At 37.3% G+C, this 24,216-nt stretch overlaps 1 protein-coding gene across 3 annotated transcripts; it reads left to right on the top strand.

Moving 5' to 3' along the window:
- The first annotated feature begins 268 nt into the window (after nucleotides 1-268).
- LOC111368690 (twinkle homolog protein, chloroplastic/mitochondrial) lies at nucleotides 269-23,587 on the top strand. 3 transcript variants are annotated; one of them, XM_022990086.1, is made up of 21 exons: nucleotides 270-700; nucleotides 1,154-1,284; nucleotides 1,560-1,615; nucleotides 1,697-1,754; nucleotides 1,840-1,953; nucleotides 2,204-2,287; nucleotides 2,609-2,689; nucleotides 2,998-3,063; nucleotides 3,150-3,266; nucleotides 3,898-3,945; nucleotides 4,037-4,122; nucleotides 4,188-4,248; nucleotides 4,933-5,115; nucleotides 11,750-11,881; nucleotides 12,747-12,808; nucleotides 13,636-13,719; nucleotides 21,547-21,678; nucleotides 22,275-22,371; nucleotides 22,443-22,577; nucleotides 22,705-22,772; nucleotides 23,146-23,587. In XM_022990086.1, the coding sequence occupies exons 1-21, from the start codon at nucleotides 409-411 to the stop codon at nucleotides 23,177-23,179; spliced, it is 2,121 nt and encodes a 706-aa protein (XP_022845854.1). In that variant the 5' UTR covers nucleotides 270-408; the 3' UTR covers nucleotides 23,180-23,587. The 3 variants fall into 3 exon arrangements, with proteins under 3 accessions (XP_022845855.1, XP_022845854.1, XP_022845853.1); XM_022990085.1 differs by having other exon boundaries at nucleotides 271-700; nucleotides 1,142-1,284; XM_022990087.1 differs by lacking the exon at nucleotides 13,636-13,719 and having other exon boundaries at nucleotides 269-700; nucleotides 1,142-1,284.
- The last annotated feature ends 629 nt before the right edge of the window (nucleotides 23,588-24,216 follow it).

The raw sequence follows: 24,216 nt of genomic DNA, 5'->3' as shown, positions 1-24,216 counted from the left end.
ATCATACGTTACGCACTAGCTTAATTGTAAAATATTGAAAAATATCAGTTTTATAGGAAATAATGTACAGTATTTTTCAAAATTTGATGAGTAATGTACAATATTTTTCAAAGTTTAATAGTCAAATTTCTATATTTTAAATTTCAACAAGTAATCGAAAATATGAACTTAAGTTCAATAATCAAGATTCAACATTCTAAATTTCAATAACTAATCAAAAACATGATCCCAAATTCAGTCACCAATGGAACAATTAACTCCAGAAAACCAGTCGCCGAAAAGACTGTAAAATCGAAGTAGCCACTTCTTAAACCTTTTTTGCTGCTCTCTCTCTCATCCATGGAATTGCAAGCATCTACTTCTTCTTTGTCGTCCTGTCAATAACAAGAAACCCTTGCAGCTCAAAATATGCTTCTTTTACCTCAGAGCAGACTATTTTTGAACACCAATTCCAACTGCAACAGAGTAATTTTCATGGGCTCCAAACACTTGCTTCTTCTTAAGTCTACACTCACGCCCGTAAAGCATACACATACACATTTGGCCCATTTTTCTTCAACTTCGCAACCTCAGTTATTTTCTACTCATAGGAAAAATATAGCATTTTCTACTTCTTCTCCGAAACCCATATCTCCAATTCATAGGATGACCTCGGGCTTGTGTTCTTACCCCCATGCTGCTATGCCTATACCCGGACCAGGTTTTTTTATTCTATTTCTTTTCTTTTCTTTTCTTTTTTGATGTTTTGTTCACTTGTAATATATTTGCCGTGTTATTATTGTTTGAAAATCGACTGTGTCAGATGAAGGTACTACTAGTTAAGCAGAGAGCACATTTTTAGAGCGTTATTGTTAAGAAACCTCCTTTTCAAAATTCATTTGGTATTTAAAGTTTGTATATATAATTTGGTACTTAAGAATGGGGGTATTATATGTTCATATTTCATATATGCACAAGTTGGATTAAAAGAGGGGTAAAGCAAATTTAATTTTATAGAAAGATAAACAAAAACGAGATATCATAGAAGCACTGCAACAGCATCAAGAGGTGGTACCATATTTCAAGATTATTGTACGTGGCTAGTTTTGTTTGTTCTGTTTTTAATGGATTTTGAAGAATGCTTTTATTAAATTTTGTCTAGTTTCTGGAGTAGTTTTGGAGACCCCAGAGCAGCAAGTGCTAGATTCGGAGCAGCTAAGGATGCTAAAACAGAAGTTGGAGGATATCGGAATTGATGGTGATGCTTTTATGCCAGGGCAATACTATGGTTTAGTATGTCCAAGTGTACGTGCTTTTGAATATTATTTTTCCGAGAGACTTGTCATGTTTCAGTTTATTCAGCTATAAAGATCTTGCGATTTAGTAATTTAACATTTTTACTACTACTGTATATATGAAGAGACAAGTACTATATATCTATACCAAACATGCCGACATAAATATGTTAATTTCATATGTTTTTGTCAATGGGACTGCATTTGTATCTACCACATACTGGATTGTTCTCATTTTACTTGTTTGTTTTCATTATCTTGAGTCCCCTCATTGTTGACATGTAGTGTAATGGTGGAGATTCAGAAGAGAAAAGCTTATCTCTTCACATCACAGAAGATGGGTAAGTTGCGGTTATACTTTGTGTTATGTGTTTTCATTTTCTTTTAACAGAAGTATGGTACTATACACCTATATGTCATAGTGCTGCAGCGGTGTGGAACTGCTTTCGGGCTAAATGTGGGTGGAGAGGCACTACAAGGGTATGCTTTAAATGAAGTTGCTTAACTGACTACGGAGTACTGATGGTGCACAACTCATGTTGTCTACTGGTTATTTTGCTTGTAGGCCTTTGCTGATGTAAAATCTACTTATGCAAAAATGAATAGAATCAGCAAAGTAAAACAACCACTCAGAGAAATCACAGAGGAGAGTTTGGAACTGGAACCTTTGTGCAATGAGGTAGTTACTATTATTTGTTATCTATGTTTGGACATTCTCTCTCATACGAATCACTGGCAGGTAGAATATATTTGCTAATATTGTTCTTGCTGCATGTTTGGCACTGTAAAATTTTGTACCTCTTTTCATTGTTAAGATCAAAGTAGACCGTTTGTTTGTTGTCTATGATCCTATACCAGTTCTCTTTGTGGTTTATCTATATCTGACCGAGATGTTCAACCTCATTGATGCCTTTTGACTGTTGTTTCAGCTACTTGCATATTTTGCTGAGCGAATGATATCTAGAGAAACACTGAGAAGAAACTCTGTAATGCAAAAAAGAAGTGGCAACCAGGTGCAGACGTTGTTTTCTTTTCAGAAATGTTCCTGTATATTTGTCTGCAATCAAGTGGCAATCTTGATGTGCTGAAGAATTATTTCTAGCCATGGCAGTAATTAAAGTTATTGCAGTGCCAACGAAAACACATCCCTCCCGAACCCTGGGCCCTTTATTCTTTTCCTGAAAGAAGAGGAAGGCCAGGGGAACAGACTTTAGAGAGAGAGAGAGTGTCAAAAACATTGTTTAGACTCTTCTAAACTGTTGTATTCTAGTAATTTGACTTTGATTTAATTACTAATTTTGCTGGAGTAATGCCTGATGAAGATTTCTATACAGATTGCTATTGCTTTCACCTATCGAAGGAATGGAGAACTTGTGAGCTGCAAGTATAGGGACATTACTAAGAAATTTTGGCAGGTATGTTTATAGGTATTGTTAGTTATTCTTCATGCCTGAAAAGATTTAAATTCCGAAGGTATGTTTATATGAATTGTTAGTTATTCTTCATCCCTGAAAAGGTTTAAATTTCCAAGAAACACTCTTGCGTAAGATGCTTTGTGATTATATAACTCTCTTACTGCACCAACCTTTCATAATATGGCGCAGGCTACTAATTAGACTGTTATTGTTTTCTGATGTGCCTTTTTTAAGTATAACATAGAAATAGTTCTGATGTTTTACCGTCGCAAGTCTCATAGTATTTAGCTGGTAACGCTGATGTGCAGGAAGCAAATACTCAAAAGATTTTTTATGGACTGGATGATATAGAGGGAGCTAGCGATATTATCATTGTAAGTTTAATTTCTTCCTGGTTCTGTTGTCTATGGTCAATGCATTTGACTTTTTGTGCTACTTATTCTTATATTCTTAAATAAAGGTTGAAGGTGAAATGGATAAGCTTGCAATGGAAGAAGCTGGTTTTAAAAACTGTGTGAGCGTTCCAGATGGTGCACCTCCAAAAGTCTCAAACAAAGAGCTGCCTTCCACCGAAGATGTATCTGTCTTGCTTCAACTCTTTATCCAACCACTTATGATGTCTTTCATTATTTCCCTATATATCTATGGTTAACCTCAATATTTTCGTGCTCTTCATTTTCAACCTTGATTGAGTTATATGCAATCCTTTCTCGAACCTTTTGACTTCCATCTTGGGAGAGTCATTATTGTTATTTTTTCATCATTTCCCACAATATTGTCTTTGTTATTTGTTTCAATCATTAGCTGAGTCAATGATCTCCTCTCTCCAAATCAAAGAATTACTTTACGGATTGACCTAATTGCTACGGAAGTTGCAATATGGGAAAACCACGGATAACACGACTTATTTGAATAACACGGTGACCTACTAATTGTAGAAGTATGATTTATTTATTTTTATTTATTTCTGTATAATACTTCTTCCTACTGATATAATTGTCCGATTTATTCCTAGATCTTTAAAGAAAATGTACTCTTCTTTTAGGATAGTTTGTCCTCTAATGTTACTGGGGCTTTCAAATGTATGCTGGAGCTAGGCAGTAAACAAGACAGCTCCCCTACTTTGTCTTCGACATCATAGATTTTATAATGTAACTTTCATTGAAGTGTTGGTTCTAATGCTCTTTTTACACATTCTTTGAAGCTAGGACACAAAGTATCAATATTTATGGAACTGCAAAGAGTACATTGAAAAGGTTTGTTCTGAATATATTTTGTTTTACTAAATAAATGACTTAAAAAAAATTTGTTGAGATGCAAAGCTTTTTCTTTTGTTTCTTTTGATAGGCATCTCGCATAATACTTGCCACAGATGGGGACCTTCCTGGTCTAGCCTTGGCTGAAGAACTTGCCCGCCGCTTAGGGAGAGAAAGGTATATCTTGCAATTAGTACAAGTATATCAACTTCAACAAAATCTAAGTTTTTTTTGGTTAATAGGTGTTGGAGAGTCAAATGGCCAAAGAAGAATAATGCTGAATCTTTTAAAGATGCAAACGAGGTTTAATATCCAAATTTTCGACTCATTTTTCATTAACTTCTTTACAGGATCTGTTACATGCAACTCATAAACCATAAATTCAATTGATTTTAAATCTTTGCTTCTAATGACTGATGCTAGTGCCTCCATTGTGCCTGCTGTTTTCAGTTCCAATCATGCAAAGCATGTTTAAAATTTGGTATTTAACACGTTTCCTTCAAACTGGTTAAAGATTATGTGTTCTGCTAAATTGCAGCATTGTTGAAATTAGAAATCACATTTAATGCATGACTCTGTATTGACATTACCTTTCATTGTTGATACTGTGGCTGAAAATGATATCTGAAGTGTCTCTTTTAATATTTGAAGCTCTGGAACTGTTTACTTTGTTGCAGTTTTGTAATGTAGTTTTTGAGTCCTTATAGACACAATTCATATTTCCGACACGTTTAAAGTAAAATTTGAACGCTTCAACAGTTAGGACGCATTAGAGAGTATGAGAACCCTTCTCTCATACTAATCAATATTCCAGACATGTATGAGCGAATTTTTGCATTGAATTTATTGTTTTTAGATCCTAATACCATTCATTATGTCCTTGCATTCATGTGTAGAAACATTCTTCTCAAAGGTAAACGTTGTCTTCACTACTCCTACCATTTATCGATATTGTTGCTTTGACTATGCCATATATTCTAAATGTAGGTCCTTATGTATATGGGTCCTGCTGCATTGAGGGAAGTCATTGAAAATGCTGAACTTTATCCCATAAAGGGGCTGTTCAATTTTAAAGATTACTTTGCAGAGATTGACCAGTATTATCATCAAACACTTGGCTATGAGCTTGGAGTTTCAACTGGATGGAGGGCTTTGAATGAATTATATAATGTAAGTACGGTTTGCACAACATTATCGGTTTACCACTTTCAATGCTTATTGCTTCTTCCCAAGTTTACCTATTCACAATCATTGGATAAGCTAGTATTTATGTTTGATGACTTTAGGATATACCCGGAGAAGCTGATAAGCACTTGTAGAATTTCTGGGATTTAGTATCGGAAATTAAGGTGTAATTGATTATTTATTATAGCTGTAAATACTATAATTTAGGCAATACCTAATATTTAGGAGTTTGTTTCCTTGTTTATTGTAGCAAATTAAGGAATTTGTCTTTCCTGTATCCCTTGATTAGTGGAAGGAATATCTGTCGTCCCCACTATATATAATGTTTGTATTATTCCTTTTTATTAATAGAATGAGATACAATCTCTCTCAAAATTCTTCATGGTATCAGAGCCCATTAAGCTCCAACGAGCGATTTGATCCGATTAAGTCTCTAAAAATGAGCACACGGATTTCAAGATTGGAACAAAGGCTGGACATGTCTTTATTCTGATCTTTTGACATAACCTGTAGGGCTTGTTTATTAGGAGAACTTTTGATTTTGAGGAGATAAAGTCCCGAACACATTTCAGCACTGCCAATCATCTCCCCCGAACCCAAGTCCTGAAATTCACAAAGGTTATGAACAAATTTAGCCACACAATTCCTGTCACGAGTGAGTTTATTGATTGATAGAAGATTGCAATCAAGATTTGGAACAAGTAAAACTGAATTGAGAGAAAGCGAGTCTGAAATTATGACTGAGCCAATTCCTGTTACTTTGGACACAGATCCATCAGTAATTTTGACAGTAAGTTCATCACGGCATGGCTTAAAATTTATTAGGAGAGAGGCATCACTTGTCATGTGATCTGAGGCACCGGAATCAACAATCCATGGCCTTGGTTTCACTTGCTTTGCACTGAGGGCGTTTAGGGTATTACTTGATTGTGCCAAGGTTCCAATTCCACTTATTGATGATGTGTTGGCTGATAGAGATTGTTCAAACATCTTCTGCACGAGTTCAATCTGCTCTCTGTTGAACAAGATTGACTTGGATGGAGTAGGACTGTCTGTGGAAGAGGCGACATGTCCCTGTCCTTCTCTGTTATTAGAGAATCGTGAGGATGATGGTTTCCAATTTGCAGGTTTGCCATATATTTTCCAGCATGCATCTTTGGTATGTCCAGATTTGCGACAATGGTCGTACCAGGGTCTTCCCTTCCTGTGTTTGTTATCATCAGTTTGTGGTGATTGAGATCCTCGAACAACAAGTGCAGACCCTTCCCCAGATGTTGGGGTGATAGACTTAGAGTTCATCATGACTTTCTTGTGGCTCTCCTCCCTGCGAACTTCAGAGAAAGCTTCACGAATGCTGGGTAAAGGTTTTGTTCCCAAGACTCTTCCTCGCACCTCGTCAAGATCTTTGTTAAGTCCTAGAAGGAACTTAAACACCCTCTTCTTTTCGACAATCTGTTTATACAGCTTTTCATCACCAGAACACTTCCACTCATGAACCTCAAATAGGTCTTATTGTTGCCAATATCGACTGAGAAGGTTGAAATATTGAGTAACAGATGAATCTCCTTGACGGAGATCGTGAAGAATACTCTCAACCTCAAATAATTCAGATGTGTTTTCAGAGCTGGAAAACGTTTCCCTGGCAGCGTCCCATATTTCTTTGGCAGTGCCATAGAGGAGAAAGTTTTCACCAATATCATTTACCATGGAATTGATCAACCATGACATTACCATATTATTTTCTGATTTTCATGATCTGAATTTTGAATCCTCTTTGCTAGGAGCAACAGCAACTCCAGTGAGATAGTCATCTCTCCCTTTACCACATACAAACATCATGACCAATTGGGACCACTGAAGATAATTATGCCCATTTAATTTGTGACTTGTAACGAGAAGATTGCTACTCTCTGATCCTCCATTGGAGTTGATTTCAGATGAGGGGTTTTCATTCTTCTCGGAGGCCATACTGTACTTTGTGATGAGAAAGATATAAGGAATTCTTATCATAATGTGCCATACAAAAAATCACATCCCTTCTCAATGATTCACTCAGATATTTGGGGTCCTTCTCGAATAAAAAGCATAATTGGAACACGTTGGTTTATCACATTTGTGGATGATCATACTAGAATCTCTTGGATATTCCTTTTGAAAGAAAAATCAGAGGCAGGTCAAATATTCCAAAATTTCAACACCATGATTCAAACTCAATTTCAAGCAAAAATCCAGGTGTTAAAAACTGATAATGCGAGAGAATACTTTACTTCCATTCTTCACGATTATCTGCTAAGCCATGGTATTGTACATATAAGCTCATGTGTTGACACCCCACAACAAAACGGGGTAGCTGAAAGAAAGAATAGGCATCTTCTTGAGGTAGCCAGGTCTCTCATGTTTACTTCTCATGTTCCTAAACAGTTCTGGGGAGAAGCAATCCTCACTGCTACATATCTCATAAATAGGATGCCTTCTCGTGTACTAAACTTCAAAACACCAGTCAGTATTCTTCTTGAATCCTATCTAAACACCAGACTTATCTCCTCCATTCCGTTAAAAGTATTTGGGTGCTCTGCCTACGTCCATGTATACCAACAAAATAGAGGAAAACTCGATCCTAGGTCTATAAAATGCATTCTCTTAGGGTATTCTTCCAACCAAAAAGGGTACAAATGCTATTCCCCTATCACCAAGCGGTTTTATAATTCAATGGATGTTACTTTCTTTGAACAACATCCATACTATTCCAAAACTGCTATTCAGGGGGAGAATTCAGCTAAAGAATACCAGCTTTGGGACTGCATACTTACTGGGGAACCCCTGTCTTCTGATATTGCAACAATTCCCATATCTGATTTTCCAACAATTCCCACATCTGATTTTCCAACAATACCCATATCTTCAAGTCCCGATAGTTCCCAGAAAACACCTCAAATTTCTGTCACAAATGACACTCAAACAGAGCTACAAAATCATACCACCAGTCCTCCAAGTGACCCCATTGAAATTTGAACTCCTTTGGCAAAGCGCCCTCACATTCAACCTACACCAAACACTAAAATTCGTGTATACTCTAGGGAAAAAAAAAATCAAGAGGAAATGGAGAACCGAACACAACTTGAGCAAGTCCAAGACTCTAACCCAATTTCAGGTCTTCCTGACAATTCTCAAGGTAATATCTCTAGTGAACCTGCCAATATCGAGATGTCTTACAATGATTTAGATCTACCAATTGCATTGAGGAAGAGTGTAAGATCATGCCCTAAACATCCTATCCAAAATTATGTCTCATATAAAGGTCTGTCTTCAAGTTATAGGGCATTTGTGAACAATCTTCAACAGATGCAGGTGCCCAGCTCTATTCATGAAGCCATCAAAGTACCTGAATGGAAGGAAGCAATTCTAGAAGAGATCCGTGCCTTAGAAAAGAACAAAACCTGGGAACTCACAAAACTGCCATTTGGAAAACAATCTGTTGGGTGTAATTGGATTTTTAATGTCAAGTACAAAGCTGATGGAAGTGTGGACAGATTTAAAGCTCGCCTTGTGGCCAAAGGATTCACCCAATCATACGGGATTGACTACCAGGAAACGTTTGCCCCTGTTGCAAAACTAAATACAGTACGTGTTCTACTATCTCTTGCATCTAATTTGGATTGGCCCCTTTACCAATTAGATGTCAAAAATGCATTCCTCAATGGAGACCTTGAGGAAGAAGTGTACATGGATATCCCTCCTGGTTTCAAGTCACCTGCTACAGTCAACAGGGTTTGCAAACTTAAGAGATCCTTGTATGGATTAAAGCAGTCCCCACGTGCATGGTTCGATCAATTCTCTAAAGTTCTAAAAAATTGTGGTTACACTCAATGTCAAGCTGACCATACTCTCTTTGTCAAGCATTCTTCCACAAACAAGATATCTATCTTAATTGTGTATGTAGATGACATTGTTTTGACAGGAGACTTTGCTGAAGAGATGATTAAACTCAAGGAACTTTTAGCTAAGGAATTTGAGATTAAAGACTTAGGAAATCTCAAGTATTTCCTAGGAATGGAAGTAGCCAGATCAAATAAAGGCATTTCGGTCTCTCAACTAAATATGTCCTCAATCTTCTTAAAGAAACTGGAATGTTAGGGTGTCAGCCTGCAAAAACTCCTATGGACTCGGCTGCAAAACTTGGAATTAAGGAAGACGGTGTACCTGTAGACAAAGGTCGCTATCAAAGACTAGTGGGAAGACTCATTTATTTGTCACACACTAGACTCGATATTAGCTTCTCTGTAAGTATTGTAAGTCAGTTTATGAACAATCTCACCACGGAGCACATGGAAGCTGTCTATCGTATACTTAGGTACCTCAAGATAACACCTGGGAAAGGATTATACTTTAGGAAAAACTCTGACAGAAAGATTGAAGTATTCATGGATGCAGATTGGGCAGGTTCTATAGTGGACCGAAGATCTACAACAGGGTATTGCACCTTCATTTGGGGAAATCTTGTAACTTGGCGTAGTAAAAAACAATCAGTAATTGCCCGAAGTAGTGCCGGAGCTGAGTTCAGAGCAATGGCTCATGGAATTTGTGAGGGCATTTGGTTAAGGAGACTTCTCAAAGAACTATGTATAGCAATTGGACCAATTAACATGTTCTGTGACAATCAAGCTGCAATCAGAATAGCTAGAAATCCAGTCTATCACGATAGAACTAAACACGTAGAGATTGATCGCCATTTTATTAAAGAAAAATTAGACAACGAAACTGTGAATCTGCTGTATACTCCAACTCATCTTCAGATTGCCGATGTCCTCACCAAGGCTCTACCTCAAACCAACTTTGAAGAATTGAGTAACAAGCTGGGAATGATTAATATCTATCTCCCAGCTTGAGGGGGAGTGTAGAATTTCTGGGATTTAGTATCGGAAATTAAGGTGTAATTGATTATTTATTATAGCTGTAAATACTATAATTTCGGCAATACCTAATATTTAGGAGTTTGTTTCGTTGTTTATTGTAACAAATTAAGGAATTTGTCTTTCCTGTATCCCTTGATTAGTGGAAGGAATATCTGTCTTTCCCACTATATATAATGTTTGTATTATTCCTTTTTATTAATAGAATGAGATACAATCTCTCTCAAAATTCTTCAACACTGAATATGAATGATATGCACTGGATATGTGCGAATTTTTCTGAAAAATTGGAAAAATCTATCTGAATGCATGATATGCATGGATATGTTTGTTTCTGAGAAAATAAACATTATATTTATTTTGGAAAATTAGAAAAATCTTATACAAAAATAACTTCTTTTGCTAGTTATTGAGATTTGATATATTCACCCATGAATCTCATTATGTAAATTATCACAAGCGGTTTGTTAAAATGAAAAATCTTATGAGAATGGTTTAAAGAAGTGACAAGTAAAAAGATCACTTGGGATTTTCCATATTAAAGTATCTCTCTTCTGGTTATGCATTTGAATATTTTCTTCAGCTGATGCAAAAATTGGGGAAATTTGGTTTGGGACATTTTTTTCCTGTAAATTTCATTTTCTGGAAAGTTATTTTATAATGCTTTGGAGTATCTGTTGCAATCTGCAACTTGCAAGGTGATAAGAGAGAAACTTTCAATGTGATAAGCACTGTAATAAACCAAAGTTATTAAAACTTATACCCCATCTCCTGGGACAGGATGGTTAAGAAATATGGTAAATTTCTGTAGTTTTAGATAAGGGATGGTACCAGGGTGAATTTTGATACAATGTTTGGTGTGGTATGGATTCGAAGAGGAGTTTCCGAACCTGTTAAATATTTTCATAGGCAAAAAATGGAAGGGATGTTTCATTTCGGAGAAACCATCAAGATTTAAAACGGCGATATTCTTGAATCGATCAACATATTATATTATACACTTTTGGAAAAGATTCAGAGTGATGTCATGAGAGGGAAAGATCAAGCATGGGTGGCCTCTTTTTCCCCCCAATCAATTGCTACTGAAGGACCGGAGTTGGTTCTTATGAAATCATATTTTGAAAACTGAGGTTGAGAAAGGAAGAAGATTTCTCCTAATTGTTCTCTGTATACAAAATGGAAGGAGACCAAAAATCACGGGCTGTGCATTGCAAAGTGGTGAATGTTCTGTGGTCTTGGACATACATTGGGAAATACGTGGTATGCTCAAATGAGAAATACCTCTTGGATAGGCAAAGACTCTGAGATGAAGAGGTTGTGATCATAGAACTTCTACTCCTCTTTTTGATTGTTGAAGGAGAGAAACACACAGTTTTTTCGTGAACAAGAGGAAAGCTGCATATGTTAAATGAGTTCTTTCTCACAATTTTCTGGCCCGCTGAACAATTTTCTAAAAATTTAAAATTCTTGCACTCTTCTTTTCTGGACTAATTAAGAATATTCAGATAACTGCATATACTTACAAAGACAAATCTTTGATTTTTGTCGTTATATTCGTATTTAATTTCTGATTTTTAGATTTGACGCTAGTTCATATATACACCAAATTGTCAGCTAATTGGGTATCTGTTGATGTCAAAAACATTAATGATGTATTGCGTTTTCAAATAGATGCCATCCACTTAGTTCTTGATCTTACTCTAAGCCAGGTCGTGCCGGGAGAGTTGACTATTGTTACTGGAGTTCCCAATTCGGGTAAGAGTGAGTGGATTGATGCTCTTTTATGCAATCTTAATCGAAGTGTTGGATGGAAATTTGCACTTTGTTCTATGGAGAATAAGGTAAACTGTTTCTGCTTTCCTGCTTCTTCTTTATTTTTAAACTCACGATTGACTGAAGATGTATATTTCAACAAATCCCTAAAATAAGAGGATTGTCAAATCAAATCCTAAAATAAAGATATTCTAATCAAAATGTATTAACTAAATGAGATACATCATATCTCATCCTAATAGTAAGAATTCTGTCAATTTCATCCTAACCTTAGGAAGACAACTTTGGCCCTCGCTCTCTATCTTTTGCATCCCTGAGATGAAAGTTGATATTGAAAGTTAAAGGCATGTGCTACTAGGAATAATAATACGATTTTATCTTTTTCATTCGAGTATGAGACTGTATCTAATAAATCATAACCATCTAAAGTTCATGATAATGTGTAAGATCTGTACAATTTAGGAAATTAATTGTAATCTTCGATGTGAAATCTTGTACGGTAACTTGTAGATGATCTATTTCTCAAGTCAATACTTTTTTATTCCCACTTTGGATTCTTGCACTTGATAAGTATGAGGAGGTTTTTCTGGCTAGTGCTGTTTCTAAACACTTTGGAGGTCTCGACTGTTATTAGGGTATATACTTTCATATATCTTTGAACCCCCGGCTTCTTGGAGCTAATTTTGTATTATCAATGCCATCCAGTTCCCTTCAAGGTATTTTAGTTGTAATCTCTTTCCTAGTGTCAAATTTGTAGTTGGGAGGTCAAAGTTATAGTGATTCAGCACATTTCGCTTGACAGGCTATTACTCTTCGATGTATTTACCGTAAATGATTTACTGTTCTTATACTGCAACTTATATTTGGAGAATGAATAGCCTTTCAAGGTTTGTACATATAGTTTTAGTATGTATATGATCTGTGGGATTACAGGTCCGGGAGCATGCAAGGAAACTTTTGGAGAAACATATTAGGAAGCCTTTCTTTGATGTAAGGTAAGTTTCAGACTCCCTATTATAACTGATTGCATTTGTAAGTGATATTTAATACGAAAACATTTTTGTTATTGGAAAAGACTGAGTGATAGGCCAGTTGACTTCATGAAGGAGTGTGTTATCTATCTGTACACAAAGTTTACCCTACTTGGCCTACTGTTTAGGCTTCCCTTCTATTTTTCCTTTTCATCTAGAAGTCCAGGGTCTTACCTAGAGACTGATAGCCCTTGGGTTTTAACAAAATTCTGGAAGTGCAAATCAATGGATGCTTCATTCTTGGAAACATAATGTGTTTGAGCCCAATTTTTTAAAGAATGAGTTTTTTAATAGTAGGGTGTGTCTGAGCCCAATTTTTTTAAAGAATGAGTTGTAATAATATTTTTTGGAGAATGTTTGGTTAAAAAGTGGAAAAAGTTTTGAGGTTACGTGTAAAAAATGAATTTTTATATAATGGGTCTCAAACAGGGGCATATCGAAAGAGCCAAATTTATATTTGTTATTAACCAATTACAAGAAAGAATTTTTAATAATATGTCAGTGAGTACTCCATCTTTTTATTTTTCTCTGTGTCTTTATTTTCCAAAGCTATTTGACAGTTGGTCAATGGTTGAAATAAGATTTCCTTTTATCGTTACTTGGAGAGGTCATTCCAACACAATTAAAGAGCAGGTTTTATACAATAATACTGGAGAACTATTATCTGTTGTGAAATGGGATATCGTTACTGAATATGGACAGAAGGTTTAATATGATATATTGTTTGAGCTTTGCAGACTGGTCTCTTAATCATTTATTTGTTCTCCTGTCTGATTCATTGCTGCAAATAGGTATGGAGAATCTGTTGAGCGGATGAATGTTGAGGAGTTGGAGCAAGGGAAGAGATGGCTCAGTGATACATTTTCCCTAATAAGGTAATTCCAAATAGTTACTGATGTAGAATAAGTTAAGAAGTAGCAAGAAAGAGAAGAAGAGGGATCACAGAGGGGGAAAGAGGAAGAAGAAGAAGAGAACAAAGGAGAAGAGACGGGAAACTGGGGGGAGAGGAGAGAAACTTAATCACAAAATACTTTCATTCATTCCAAAAACTAACTTTCAATCCAAATTACAATAATATAAATATCAAAATAATAAACTTGGGCTTGGGCCAAATCCATATACAAGCCCAATGAAACATAAAGCCTAAAATAAATAAACAAAAGATAAAATGGTCCAACAACTGACCCAATGAGGATGATGTTCGCATCAACTCTTCAGGGTGGGAGAAAAACTCGATCCCGTTGAGTAGGTAGATCACAAAAGGCTGTTGTCAATCTCCTAGCCACAAATTGAGCGGTTGAGCAAACTTCTTTCGACGTCTATAGACACGCAAGGGTGGTGGTCCGGGTAAGGGTAGATCTTGTTGACTTCTATAATGCTCCAACAAATTAGGATCAAGCTGTTGAAGTGCTCTTTCGAGATCCAAGTACAATCAGAATCAGGACGGCCCTCCCAATAAACAAGGAAGCGTTGAATGTCTCCATCCTTGGTTAAAATGGTCTGTGCATCTAGAATATCATCAATTTTATCTTTATGTGTTGCACCAGGTGGAATTGGGGCAGGGATAACATGTTCAGGCTGAGGGTCCAGAGATGGAGGTGTGAAAGGATCATCAGCGGGGTGAAATTGGTCTTTGTAAACAACTAAGTCTTCAACATTAAAAATATGGTGGTAGTCAAAGTGTGACGGTAAGTCAATGACATATGCATTTGGATCAACACGCTTTAAAATTTTAAAAGGACCGGCACTACGAGCTTGTAATTTGAAAGCAGGCCCAGATGGACGCCGTTCCGATCTAATTCGAATCATAACATAATCCCAACATTAAATTCAACGTGGCGTTTGTGCAAATCAGCTCGAAGTTTATATAATGCATTACTTGCTTCCAACTGTTTATTGATCTCAATATGCAAGTCACGCAAATGTTGTGCAAAAGACTCAGCTGACACGGACACACTAGCATGTGGAGACATGGGAAGAAGGTCTAACGGCTTCCTAGGCTTAAAACCATGAACTACCTCAAAAGGACTCGTACCTATCGACCGATTCACTGAACTGTTATATGCAAGTTGGGCAGTATGAAGAATTAAGTCCCAATTCCTAAGATTTTCCTGGACCAGACACCTTAATAGATTACCAAGATTGCGGTTGACAACTTCGGCTTGACCGTCCGTTTGTGGGTGGTATGTTGTAGAGAATTTCAGTTTAATGCCAACCATACTCCATAAGGTTCGCCAAAAATGGCTAGTGAAGCGAACATCTCTATTCGAGACAATGGTCTTAGGGAGGCCATACAGCTTGATGATCTCATGAAAGTATAACTTAGCAACCTTAGATGCATCGGAAGTCTTGTTACATGGAATAAATTGTGCCATTTTCGAGAAGCGATCTACGACAACGAAAATGGAGTCGTGTTTTTTGGGAGTACATGGCAACCCTAGCACAAAATCCATACTAACGTCTTGTCAAGGACAACTAGGGACAGGAGAGGCGTGTAGAGGCCTGTGTTCTGCCTCTTTTGCTTAGAACGCTGATAGTTGTTGCATGTGCCAACAATATTGGCCACGTCTGTCTTTAAACTGGGCCAATAGAATTGGCGTTCAATCTCCTCTATGGTCTTATCACACCCAAAGTGTCCAGCCAACCCGCCAGCATGACTTTCCCACACTATAAAGTCTCGCACTGAAGTCCTCGAGATGCACAACTTATTGGATCGATAAAGAGTCCAAACGAAATCCATCAGTGGTGTCCAACTCCCCATTTTGCAAAGTCAGAAAAATGCCTCTAAAATCGGGACATGACTCGTACTCTTCCTTAAACCTTTCAAACCCTATGACCTTAACACTCATGATGGACAACAAGGAGATGCGGCGGCTTAAAGCATCAACAGCTCGTTTTTCAACACCCTTTTTATGCTTTAAGACAAAAGAATAGGCTTGCAAATATTCGATCCAACGGCCATGCCTAGAATTCAATCGTCTCTGGGAATTAAGGAAACGAAGGGCCTCATGGTCTGAAAAGAGGACATTCGTGGGGTAATAAGTAATGACGCCAATAGTGCAAGGCTTGTACGACTTAGTACAATTCCTTGTCATAATTTGAGTACCGTTGCTTGGCATTATTTAATTTCTCACTAAAATAAGCAATAGGATGATGTTCTTGACTCAAGACTCCACCTATTCCTACCCCTGACATATCACATTCGACCTCAAAAACTTTGGAAAAAATCTGGGAGTCGCATGACAGGAGCCTCTGTCATTCACCTTTTGATTAACTAAAAGGCCTTGGCCGCTTCCTGTGTCCAATGAAATTCTCCTCTCTTCACACTCTGTGATAGGAGCCATGATCGTACTAAACTCCTTGATGAAATGACGATAAAAGGTAGCTAATCCATGGAAACTCCAAACATCGTGTATATTCTTGGGGTTAGGTCACTCAACAATTGCCCGAATCTTCGTAGGACCAGCAGATACTCCCATAGCGGAAACAACAAATCCGAGAAACACAATTGTATCCATGAAGAAAGAACATTTATTCACATTGGCATACAAGCTCGTCTCACGTAATGTAGAGCAAACTTGCATGAGATGATCTCGATGTTGTTCCTTTGTTTTGTTGTACACGAGAATGTCATCAAAGTATACGACAATGAAGTTGCCTATGAAAGGTCGAAGGGCCTGTATCATCACCCTCATAAAAGTACTTGGAGCATTGGTTAGTCCAAAAGGCATTACCAACCACTCGTATAGACCATCTTTAGTTTTAAATGCAATTTTCCACTCGTCTCCTAGGGCGGATCCGAATCTGATGATACCCACTCTTCAAATCGATTTTGGAAAAGATTGTGGCACCGACCATCATATCTAGCATATCATCAAGTCGAGGGATGGGAAAACGATACTTGACAGTAATCTTATTGATAGCGCGACTATCAACGCACATCCTCTAAGAACCATCCTCCTTAGGTGTGAGAAGGGCAGGAACTGCACAAGGGCTTAAGCTTTCACGGATGAAGCCTTTGTGAAGGAGTTCACCCACTTGTCTCTGGAGCTCGGCATGTTCAGTTGGATTCATTCTATAGTGAGGCAAATTTGGGAGAGACGAACCTGGTACCAGATCTATAGCATGTTGGATATCCCGTAAGGGAGGCAATAAATCAGGGAGGTCGTCAGGAAATACATCCTTAAATTCTTGAAGGAGGGATTGGGCTTCAATCGGGGTTGCTAGTGGGGAATCGGACGGGACGTCCATAACAATCACAGCAAATACAATTGAGTCACTTACGATTGTCCCGTTCAAATTCTGTAGGGCTAATCACATGTAATCCTTTCCTCTCGCCAATTTTTTGGGCTTGATGTAGGTCAATAAATTTTGGTGGTAAAGGATTAAGATGAATCTTCTTCTCATTAAATACAAAGGAACATGAATTTGATCGTCCATGGATAGTTACATCCAGATCGAACAACCAAGTTCGACCAAGAATGACGTCCGACATCCATAGGGATGATGTCACACCATATATGATCCTTATACTCAAGGAACTGGATAGGCACCAGATAACGCTCTTTCACAGCTATAGAAGAAGTGTCAACCCAAGAGACGCTGTACGGTTGGGGGTGCGGGACTGATTTCAACCCAAGACGGGACACTGTGGTCACAGAGACCGCATTAATACAACTCCCACTGTCAACAATAATCTTACAAAGTTGATCTTGATGTAAGTATGAAAAATGGCATGACGACGCCAATCATTGACATCCTTAGGTTGGGTAAGGGTACAACGTACAACACTCAATCGAGAGGTGTCGGGGACCAGGGAAGTAGGACCTAGACCTATAGGAAGGGCACGAAGGCAACCTAAGATGGTATCCTCATTATCACCCAAATCTTCGAACTCTTCAAAGTTAGGCTCATAGACTTGATCTTTTAAAGTCTCATCAACATCATCCTTCCGCTCGTCAATAACTAAGGCTCGACTCGGACATCTAGAGGAGATATGGCCGAAGCCCTTACAATTGAAGCATTGCAAACGAGAAGAAGTTACTGAAGTTTCAGGAGTTTTACCTTTATTGTCTAAAGCAGGGAGTGCGTTAGACAGTGGAGGTTGTAGAAGAGACTTGGCGGGAGGAGGTGGTGTCGATGAGATGGATGGACGGTTATCACTACGCCTTCCATACGGAGTCTCAGTAATCGACTCGTAATCTCGAACCAAGGAATAAACGTGATCGAGAGTAGTAACATCTCGCAGGACAAGCTCACGCCGAAGATCGTCTCTTAGGCCCTGTCTGAACCTACTTAAAGTCATAGCTTCATCGTCAACGACGTGGCATCGCATTCGAAGCTCATCAAATTGGGTAACATAGTCAGTCACTGGACGATTTCCTTGTGTGAGGGTATTCCACTGGTCCAACAAATTGTTCCTATAAGAGAGGGGTAAATACTTCTTTTGAAGGCGGCGCTTCATTTCCTCCTAACTTCCAACGGGAGGTGCACGATGCCTCTGAAGAAGGTCCTCAATGCTTTCCCAAAAGAGTTGGGCAGTACCAGTTAATTTCAAACTGGCAAATTGAACTCTTCGGTCCTCTGGAACTCCATACCATGAAAAGAAATGATCCACGTCTCTAATCCATTGTGTAAAAACTCTGGGATCTAAACAGCCATCGAAAGTAGAAGCGTCTAATTTGATGTTTCGAAAGTAACGCTCCTCATAGCGAGGAGGTGAATGAGTACTATAATGGCCATGGTCTCGTTCATGATTACGCTCATGTTCTTCATTCCTTCGTCCATGATGAATACGCTGTCGACCACCATGTCGACGAGGATAAGGTATGTAATGAGACGCTTCAGAGTTGTCAGCGTCGGTTGAGGGAGATGCTTGTTCTAAATTGTTCACTCTAGCAGTTAGTTCTCTACTCTTCTCATGAGTAGCAGTCACCTCGATTTGGACGGTTGCTAATTGTGCTTTTAGTTGAGCTAATTGTCGCGTAAGAGCATCAAATTGAGAAGGTTCCATGGTCACAGTATTGGAATTGGGTATGACAAAACGACCACTACGCAAATGCATGCAATGTAAGACTAGCTAGATGCAGTGAATGACGAGATCAACAAACAACTAGTTCAAGAAATGAAAATAACAACTTGAGCATTTAAGTTTTAACTCATTATTTTTTTTTTTAAATAAAATTTTGGGGATTATGAAAATTCAAATATGTCGAGCGGGTACTATTGATCTATGTAAAATAATGAAGCGAGGGTCAAACACTAGTCAACAACTTAAACATGTAAAATAAATATGACAGAAGCGGTTAAAATAAATATGGGAAAATGAAAATATAGCAAGGCAGAGAGTTAGCGGGTCTAAGAGTTTAATCACGTGAATTTTATGTAAAGACTGTAGCACAAAATTAATCGATGCAATTCAAGATAAACAGCAATATAACTGAGGATGAGTTAAAACAATGACTTTCCTTTCGTTCGCTTGAAGAAGCTGCGTCCAATCAACTGAATGAAAGAGGTACTTGCAAATAATAGAAAAGATGTTTCTCTTCCGTTCCTTTTTTTTTTTTTTTTTTCTCAACTAATAAACTTTTGAGTAAACAAATGGACCAAAATGGGCATACAAACAGGGGCCCAAAACAAAATTAAATTCAAAATTCTTGAACAACAAAATAAAACAAAATACAAACGGGACCTAAACTACAAACGGGACCTAAACTAAGGCCCATATAAGAAGTATAACGAGTACTTGCAGTTCGGCCCAAAAGAACCAGAGAGAAACTTGAAGACTCGACGTGTCTTTGGCTCTGGAGTCTAGAGGATGATGTTACAGTCCAGCTGGCGTCGTTGTGGCCTAAGTTATTGAGAGGGCTGCGGAGTTTGCCGACGATATATGTGACCACGGTTTTATTTTGGGTTGCTGGTAAGGTATATGTTCTACTGAGCCTTCGATTGTGTGGAATTGATTGCAGATTGTAATGGGTGATGTTCACGATGGTGGAGTTTTCGGAAATGGAGATTAGTGGTTTGCGATTATTGTTTGAATTTTGTAGCTTGAGCTGGGGTTGTGACTGAATTTCAACAAAACAATTGTAATCTGGCGCACAGGAGGTTGGCATTTGTATTGACAGCGTGTAGTGGATTATAGGAGGGTGGGGACTCTTTTGGGGTAGTGACTGTGTCGTGGGTTATTAGGGGTGTAGTGATTGTGGATGGTTATTTTGTGAGTAGTTATTGGGAGTACTTAGTTGGGAAGTTACAGGTGGTGGTGGGTTGCTAGGAATTTGGGCAATATTGTGCTGGGATGCAGACATAGGGGTGCAGCCGAGTCAGGCTTTGAGGAAGTCTGGTTACTGGAAACGCCTTTGGTGGTGTGTCGTGGACTGAATTGGAGAGGTTTGGATTGGAATTCAGATTAGTATGTAGGGGTTAGTTTGGGACGATGATAGGAAGGGCATTTTGCAGCAGCAGATGTGTTATGGTTATGCTTATGGCTTTTCTTCACATCCATGACAGTATTTCTTTTATTTTCTTTGGAGACTCTATATTTCAGTTAAAGATGTAGAATAAGTTAAGAAGTAGCAAGAAAGAGAAGAAGAGGGATCACAGAGGGGGAAAGAGGAAGAAGAAGAAGAAGAGAACAAAGGAGAAGAGACGGGAAACTGGGGGGAGAAGAGAGAAACGTAATCACAAAATATTTTCATTCATCCCAAAAACTAACTTTCAATCCAAGTTACAATAACATAAATACCAAAATAATAAACTTGGGCTTGGGCCAAACCCATATACAAGCCCAATGAGACATAAAGCCTAAAATAAATAAACAGAAGATAAAATGGTCCAACTGGCCCAATGAGGATAATGTCCGCATCACTTACTAGCGTTCTTTGTTCCCTTATTTGATGTTGATATTGTTCTTCACTGGAATGAGTTGAAGCTGCTTCGAGAAACTGCATGCATTGTCTAGGCAAAAATCTAATCAATTTTTCCTTCGTTTTCTGGACATTTGCGGGGTTTGACTGTCTTACACTGTATGTAAATGTGAATAAATCACTGTGCCGCTGTTTAGTTCTATCTCTATGCTAGGGCATATAAACCAGTGATAATAATTGAGCTGAGAGCTGCTGTACCGAATGGATTTAATTTAGCCCCTGTTTGACATCCATTAAATCAACGCTCTTTTTTCTCAAACTCATTTTCTTCAGCCACAACTTTTTCCTACCATTTTCCCCAAAAAAACTCATTAAAAATGGATGTTAAACAGGATGTTAATCAAATGTTTTGTGCCATAATTGTTTTTGCCCAGAATGGAGTTGGAATGGAGTTCCATTGAAGTGGAATTCTTCATATTATGCGAGAGTTAAACATTATTGTGTTGTAAATTCAGCGTTAATGATTTTATTTGAAAGATTGTTCGGATTGGAATGGTTATGAAATTGTTCCCTATCTGACTAGTGTGTCGCACTATTTGTCACTCTATTTGTGTGTGCATATGGATAACTATGCTTAATGCTTTCATGCATAAAAATACCTTATCCATATCAAGTAGGCTCAAGATTAAACCCTACAATGCTCAAGATGCTGAGGATTGTAATCACACTGCTAATTTTGCATAGCTTATATTGTTTCTTGAATATTATTTGATACCTCTAATATGCTATGTATTTCTTTTCTTTTTCCACTAAATATAATGGGTTACGTAACAGGTGCGAGAATGATTGCCTCCCAAGTATAAATTGGGTTCTTGAGCTTGCAAGATTCGCAGTTCTAAGGCATGGAGTAAATGGACTTGTTATTGATCCATATAATGAGCTTGACCATCAGCGTCCTCCTAGCCAGTGAGTTGGCTATTTTCCCTTTTTTCATTTAAATTCATTGATGTAGCTAATTACATGTTATGTGATTGATTTTCATTTTTGGAAAATGTTGAAATCACTATACAATTATTCCTAGGTCTCGTTTACACCATATGTTTAACCAAACTTCATAGTTTCTCTAATGCCATTGAATATCCTTAAGAATGGCATGAAGAGTGAGAAATCATGATTCTAGTCGATGTGAAGGTGTTTCGTTTTTCTCATCATTATCTTTTTGTGTCAAGGAGTTGATGATATTAGATCAGATCATCAAATGGTTTGTCAAGAAGGGAGTTGATGTTAATTTCAAAGATCTGATTTTATAGGCTCAGAAAATAACAATACTTGTGCTATATAAAAAGTGTCAAAATTCTTGAAGTTTATAATTCAGTGTTGTTGTTGTTCAGTATCTGGCTTTATTTGGCTTTTGAAGTTGAAGACTGTATTGGAAAAAATGATAAAAGAACTGTGTATTGGACAAAATGATAAAAGAACATTCTTGTCAAATTTATTATTTTGTGTTCTTTTGGATTGTTTGAATACAATGTGTTTTTAAATGATAATATTGTACACAACAGGACTGAAACAGAGTATGTAAGTCAGATGCTGACGAAGATCAAACGATTTGCTCAACATCATTCATGTCATGTTTGGTTTGTAGCGCATCCAAGACAGGTTAGCAACTGTAGAACTATGCATTTACTCCAAGGATTTTGTCTAAAAAACCTTTAAACGTCTTTTAACAGTTGCATAACTGGGTTGGAAGTCCCCCGAATTTGTATGACATCAGTGGGAGTGCACACTTCATAAACAAATGCGATAATGGAATTGTTATTCATCGTAACAGGGATCCAGAGGCTGGCCCTATAGATATAGTTCAGGTGTGCTTTTACACCAGAATATTAACCGTCTTGTTAATTAGCTTGAGGATATTTGTTGCCGAATATTTTCATCATATTAGTTTACCGAGGATACCATATTTTTAACTTCTTATCTTAAATTCTTAAGGTTTGTGTACGGAAGGTACGGAATAAAGTCATAGGAACTATTGGCGATGGTTACTTGTCCTATAACAGGTACGAGGGTTATTGAAAGTCCTTGGATGGTCGACTTTTAGTTCTTGATGTACAAGTACCTTTTCTGGTTTCGTTTGTATTGTGCTATCCCGTTTGGCTCTGCTTTAAAGTTACTTAACCGTATTTTCTGTCATTTTCCCGAAGACATCCCAAATGAACTGTCTTGAGGGTATAACTAAAATGTTGAGAACCGATTACATAAATATATGAACAGATTGAGTGTAACATTACGTTCTCATTATTGTCTTAGGTAAATTATCTTGATCGTTTTTCTACGACTTGTGATTGATTTGAATCTGAAATTGCATATTTAGGATTTTCTTTTCCTTACTTGATTGATGATTTGATGCTGATTTATAATATATCTCAACAGGGTGACCGGTGAATACATGGATCTTGATCAGTAACAAGAAATGATAAACACGATAGTGTATTCTTGCGGCTATTCGTATAATTTTGATGTTGTAATACATATATGGCAGTGGGCCCGAAGCTGAAATCACCATCTGATGCCCATCAAGCCATGGCATAGAAGTGTAATCCAATGGCACAGTAACGTCATAATTTTCAGTAAGGAAAAATATATGGGAGTGAAACTTGCATTCAGTCGTTCGTATTTAAGCCTATGGCCGGCTCGGTCAATTTTTCGTGTAAATATTGTTTTAATTGGTCATTGTGGAGGAATTTTTTAAATACAGCGAGAACCATGAGTTGTTTTTGGAACTTATAATTGAGATCTTGCTTGATCATCAAGTGTGGATTCTGCAATTATTCTGGATTGATTGATAATTGAGATCTCAGTTACTTGAAAACAACTTTTCTTTTTTATTTCTTGTGAATCTCCATGTAGTGCAAATTTATATTTAAATAACTAAATTATATTTCCCTTTAAAGATCATTAGGACTCTTTGAAGTCCAAACCCAAATATCAAACTTAATTTATTTCCATTTTTTTGTTTTATCAAGTTTAACCTTAATTCCTCATTCACATGAAATTGATTTTGAAAAAATAAATGAACTATATCAACCTACTCGCAGATTAGAACACCCTCTGTCAAGGAAATATTGTATTTGACTAACAAGAACGATTTAAATAATTTATCAAATGTTGGACAAATGAACTTAGTGATGGCCGAGTAGAGTTCGAGCTCGAGCTTTTTTGACTTGAGTCGAGCTTGAGCAGGGCTTGTTCCCCGAAAAAATGGGGCTAGGCCTGAGCTTTGTCTCAAGTTGGGCCAAGCCGAGCGGAGTAGGCAATACGAAAAATTGATTGTTAATTTACAAAATTAGTTGTACAAAAAAAATTATTTCTAAATTGAACATTTATACAAAAAATATTATGAACAATGCTTGATGTATAATGATTTTGACAATATTGTTGACAACATAACACGTGATATGTTGTTATTGGACAATTTAAAGAACATTTCATCTTTTGAACCAA

Source organism: Olea europaea, chromosome 19, assembly GCF_002742605.1.
Source record: "Olea europaea var. sylvestris chromosome 19, O_europaea_v1, whole genome shotgun sequence".
Classification (NCBI taxonomy): domain Eukaryota; kingdom Viridiplantae; phylum Streptophyta; class Magnoliopsida; order Lamiales; family Oleaceae; genus Olea; species Olea europaea.
This window is presented reverse-complemented; position numbering and strand designations above follow the sequence as displayed.

Bases quoted from the DNA above. Each gene is read 5' to 3' on its own strand.
- LOC111368690 (XM_022990085.1), top strand. From the start codon at position 409: ATGCTTCTTTTACCTCAGAGCAGACTATTTTTGAACACCAATTCCAAC. The intron at 1,755-1,839 runs GTATGCTTTAAA...TTTTGCTTGTAG, and splicing joins GGTGGAGAGGCACTACAAGG to GCCTTTGCTGATGTAAAATC. The intron at 12,809-13,635 runs GTAAGTTTCAGA...TGCTGCAAATAG, and splicing joins AAGCCTTTCTTTGATGTAAG to GTATGGAGAATCTGTTGAGC.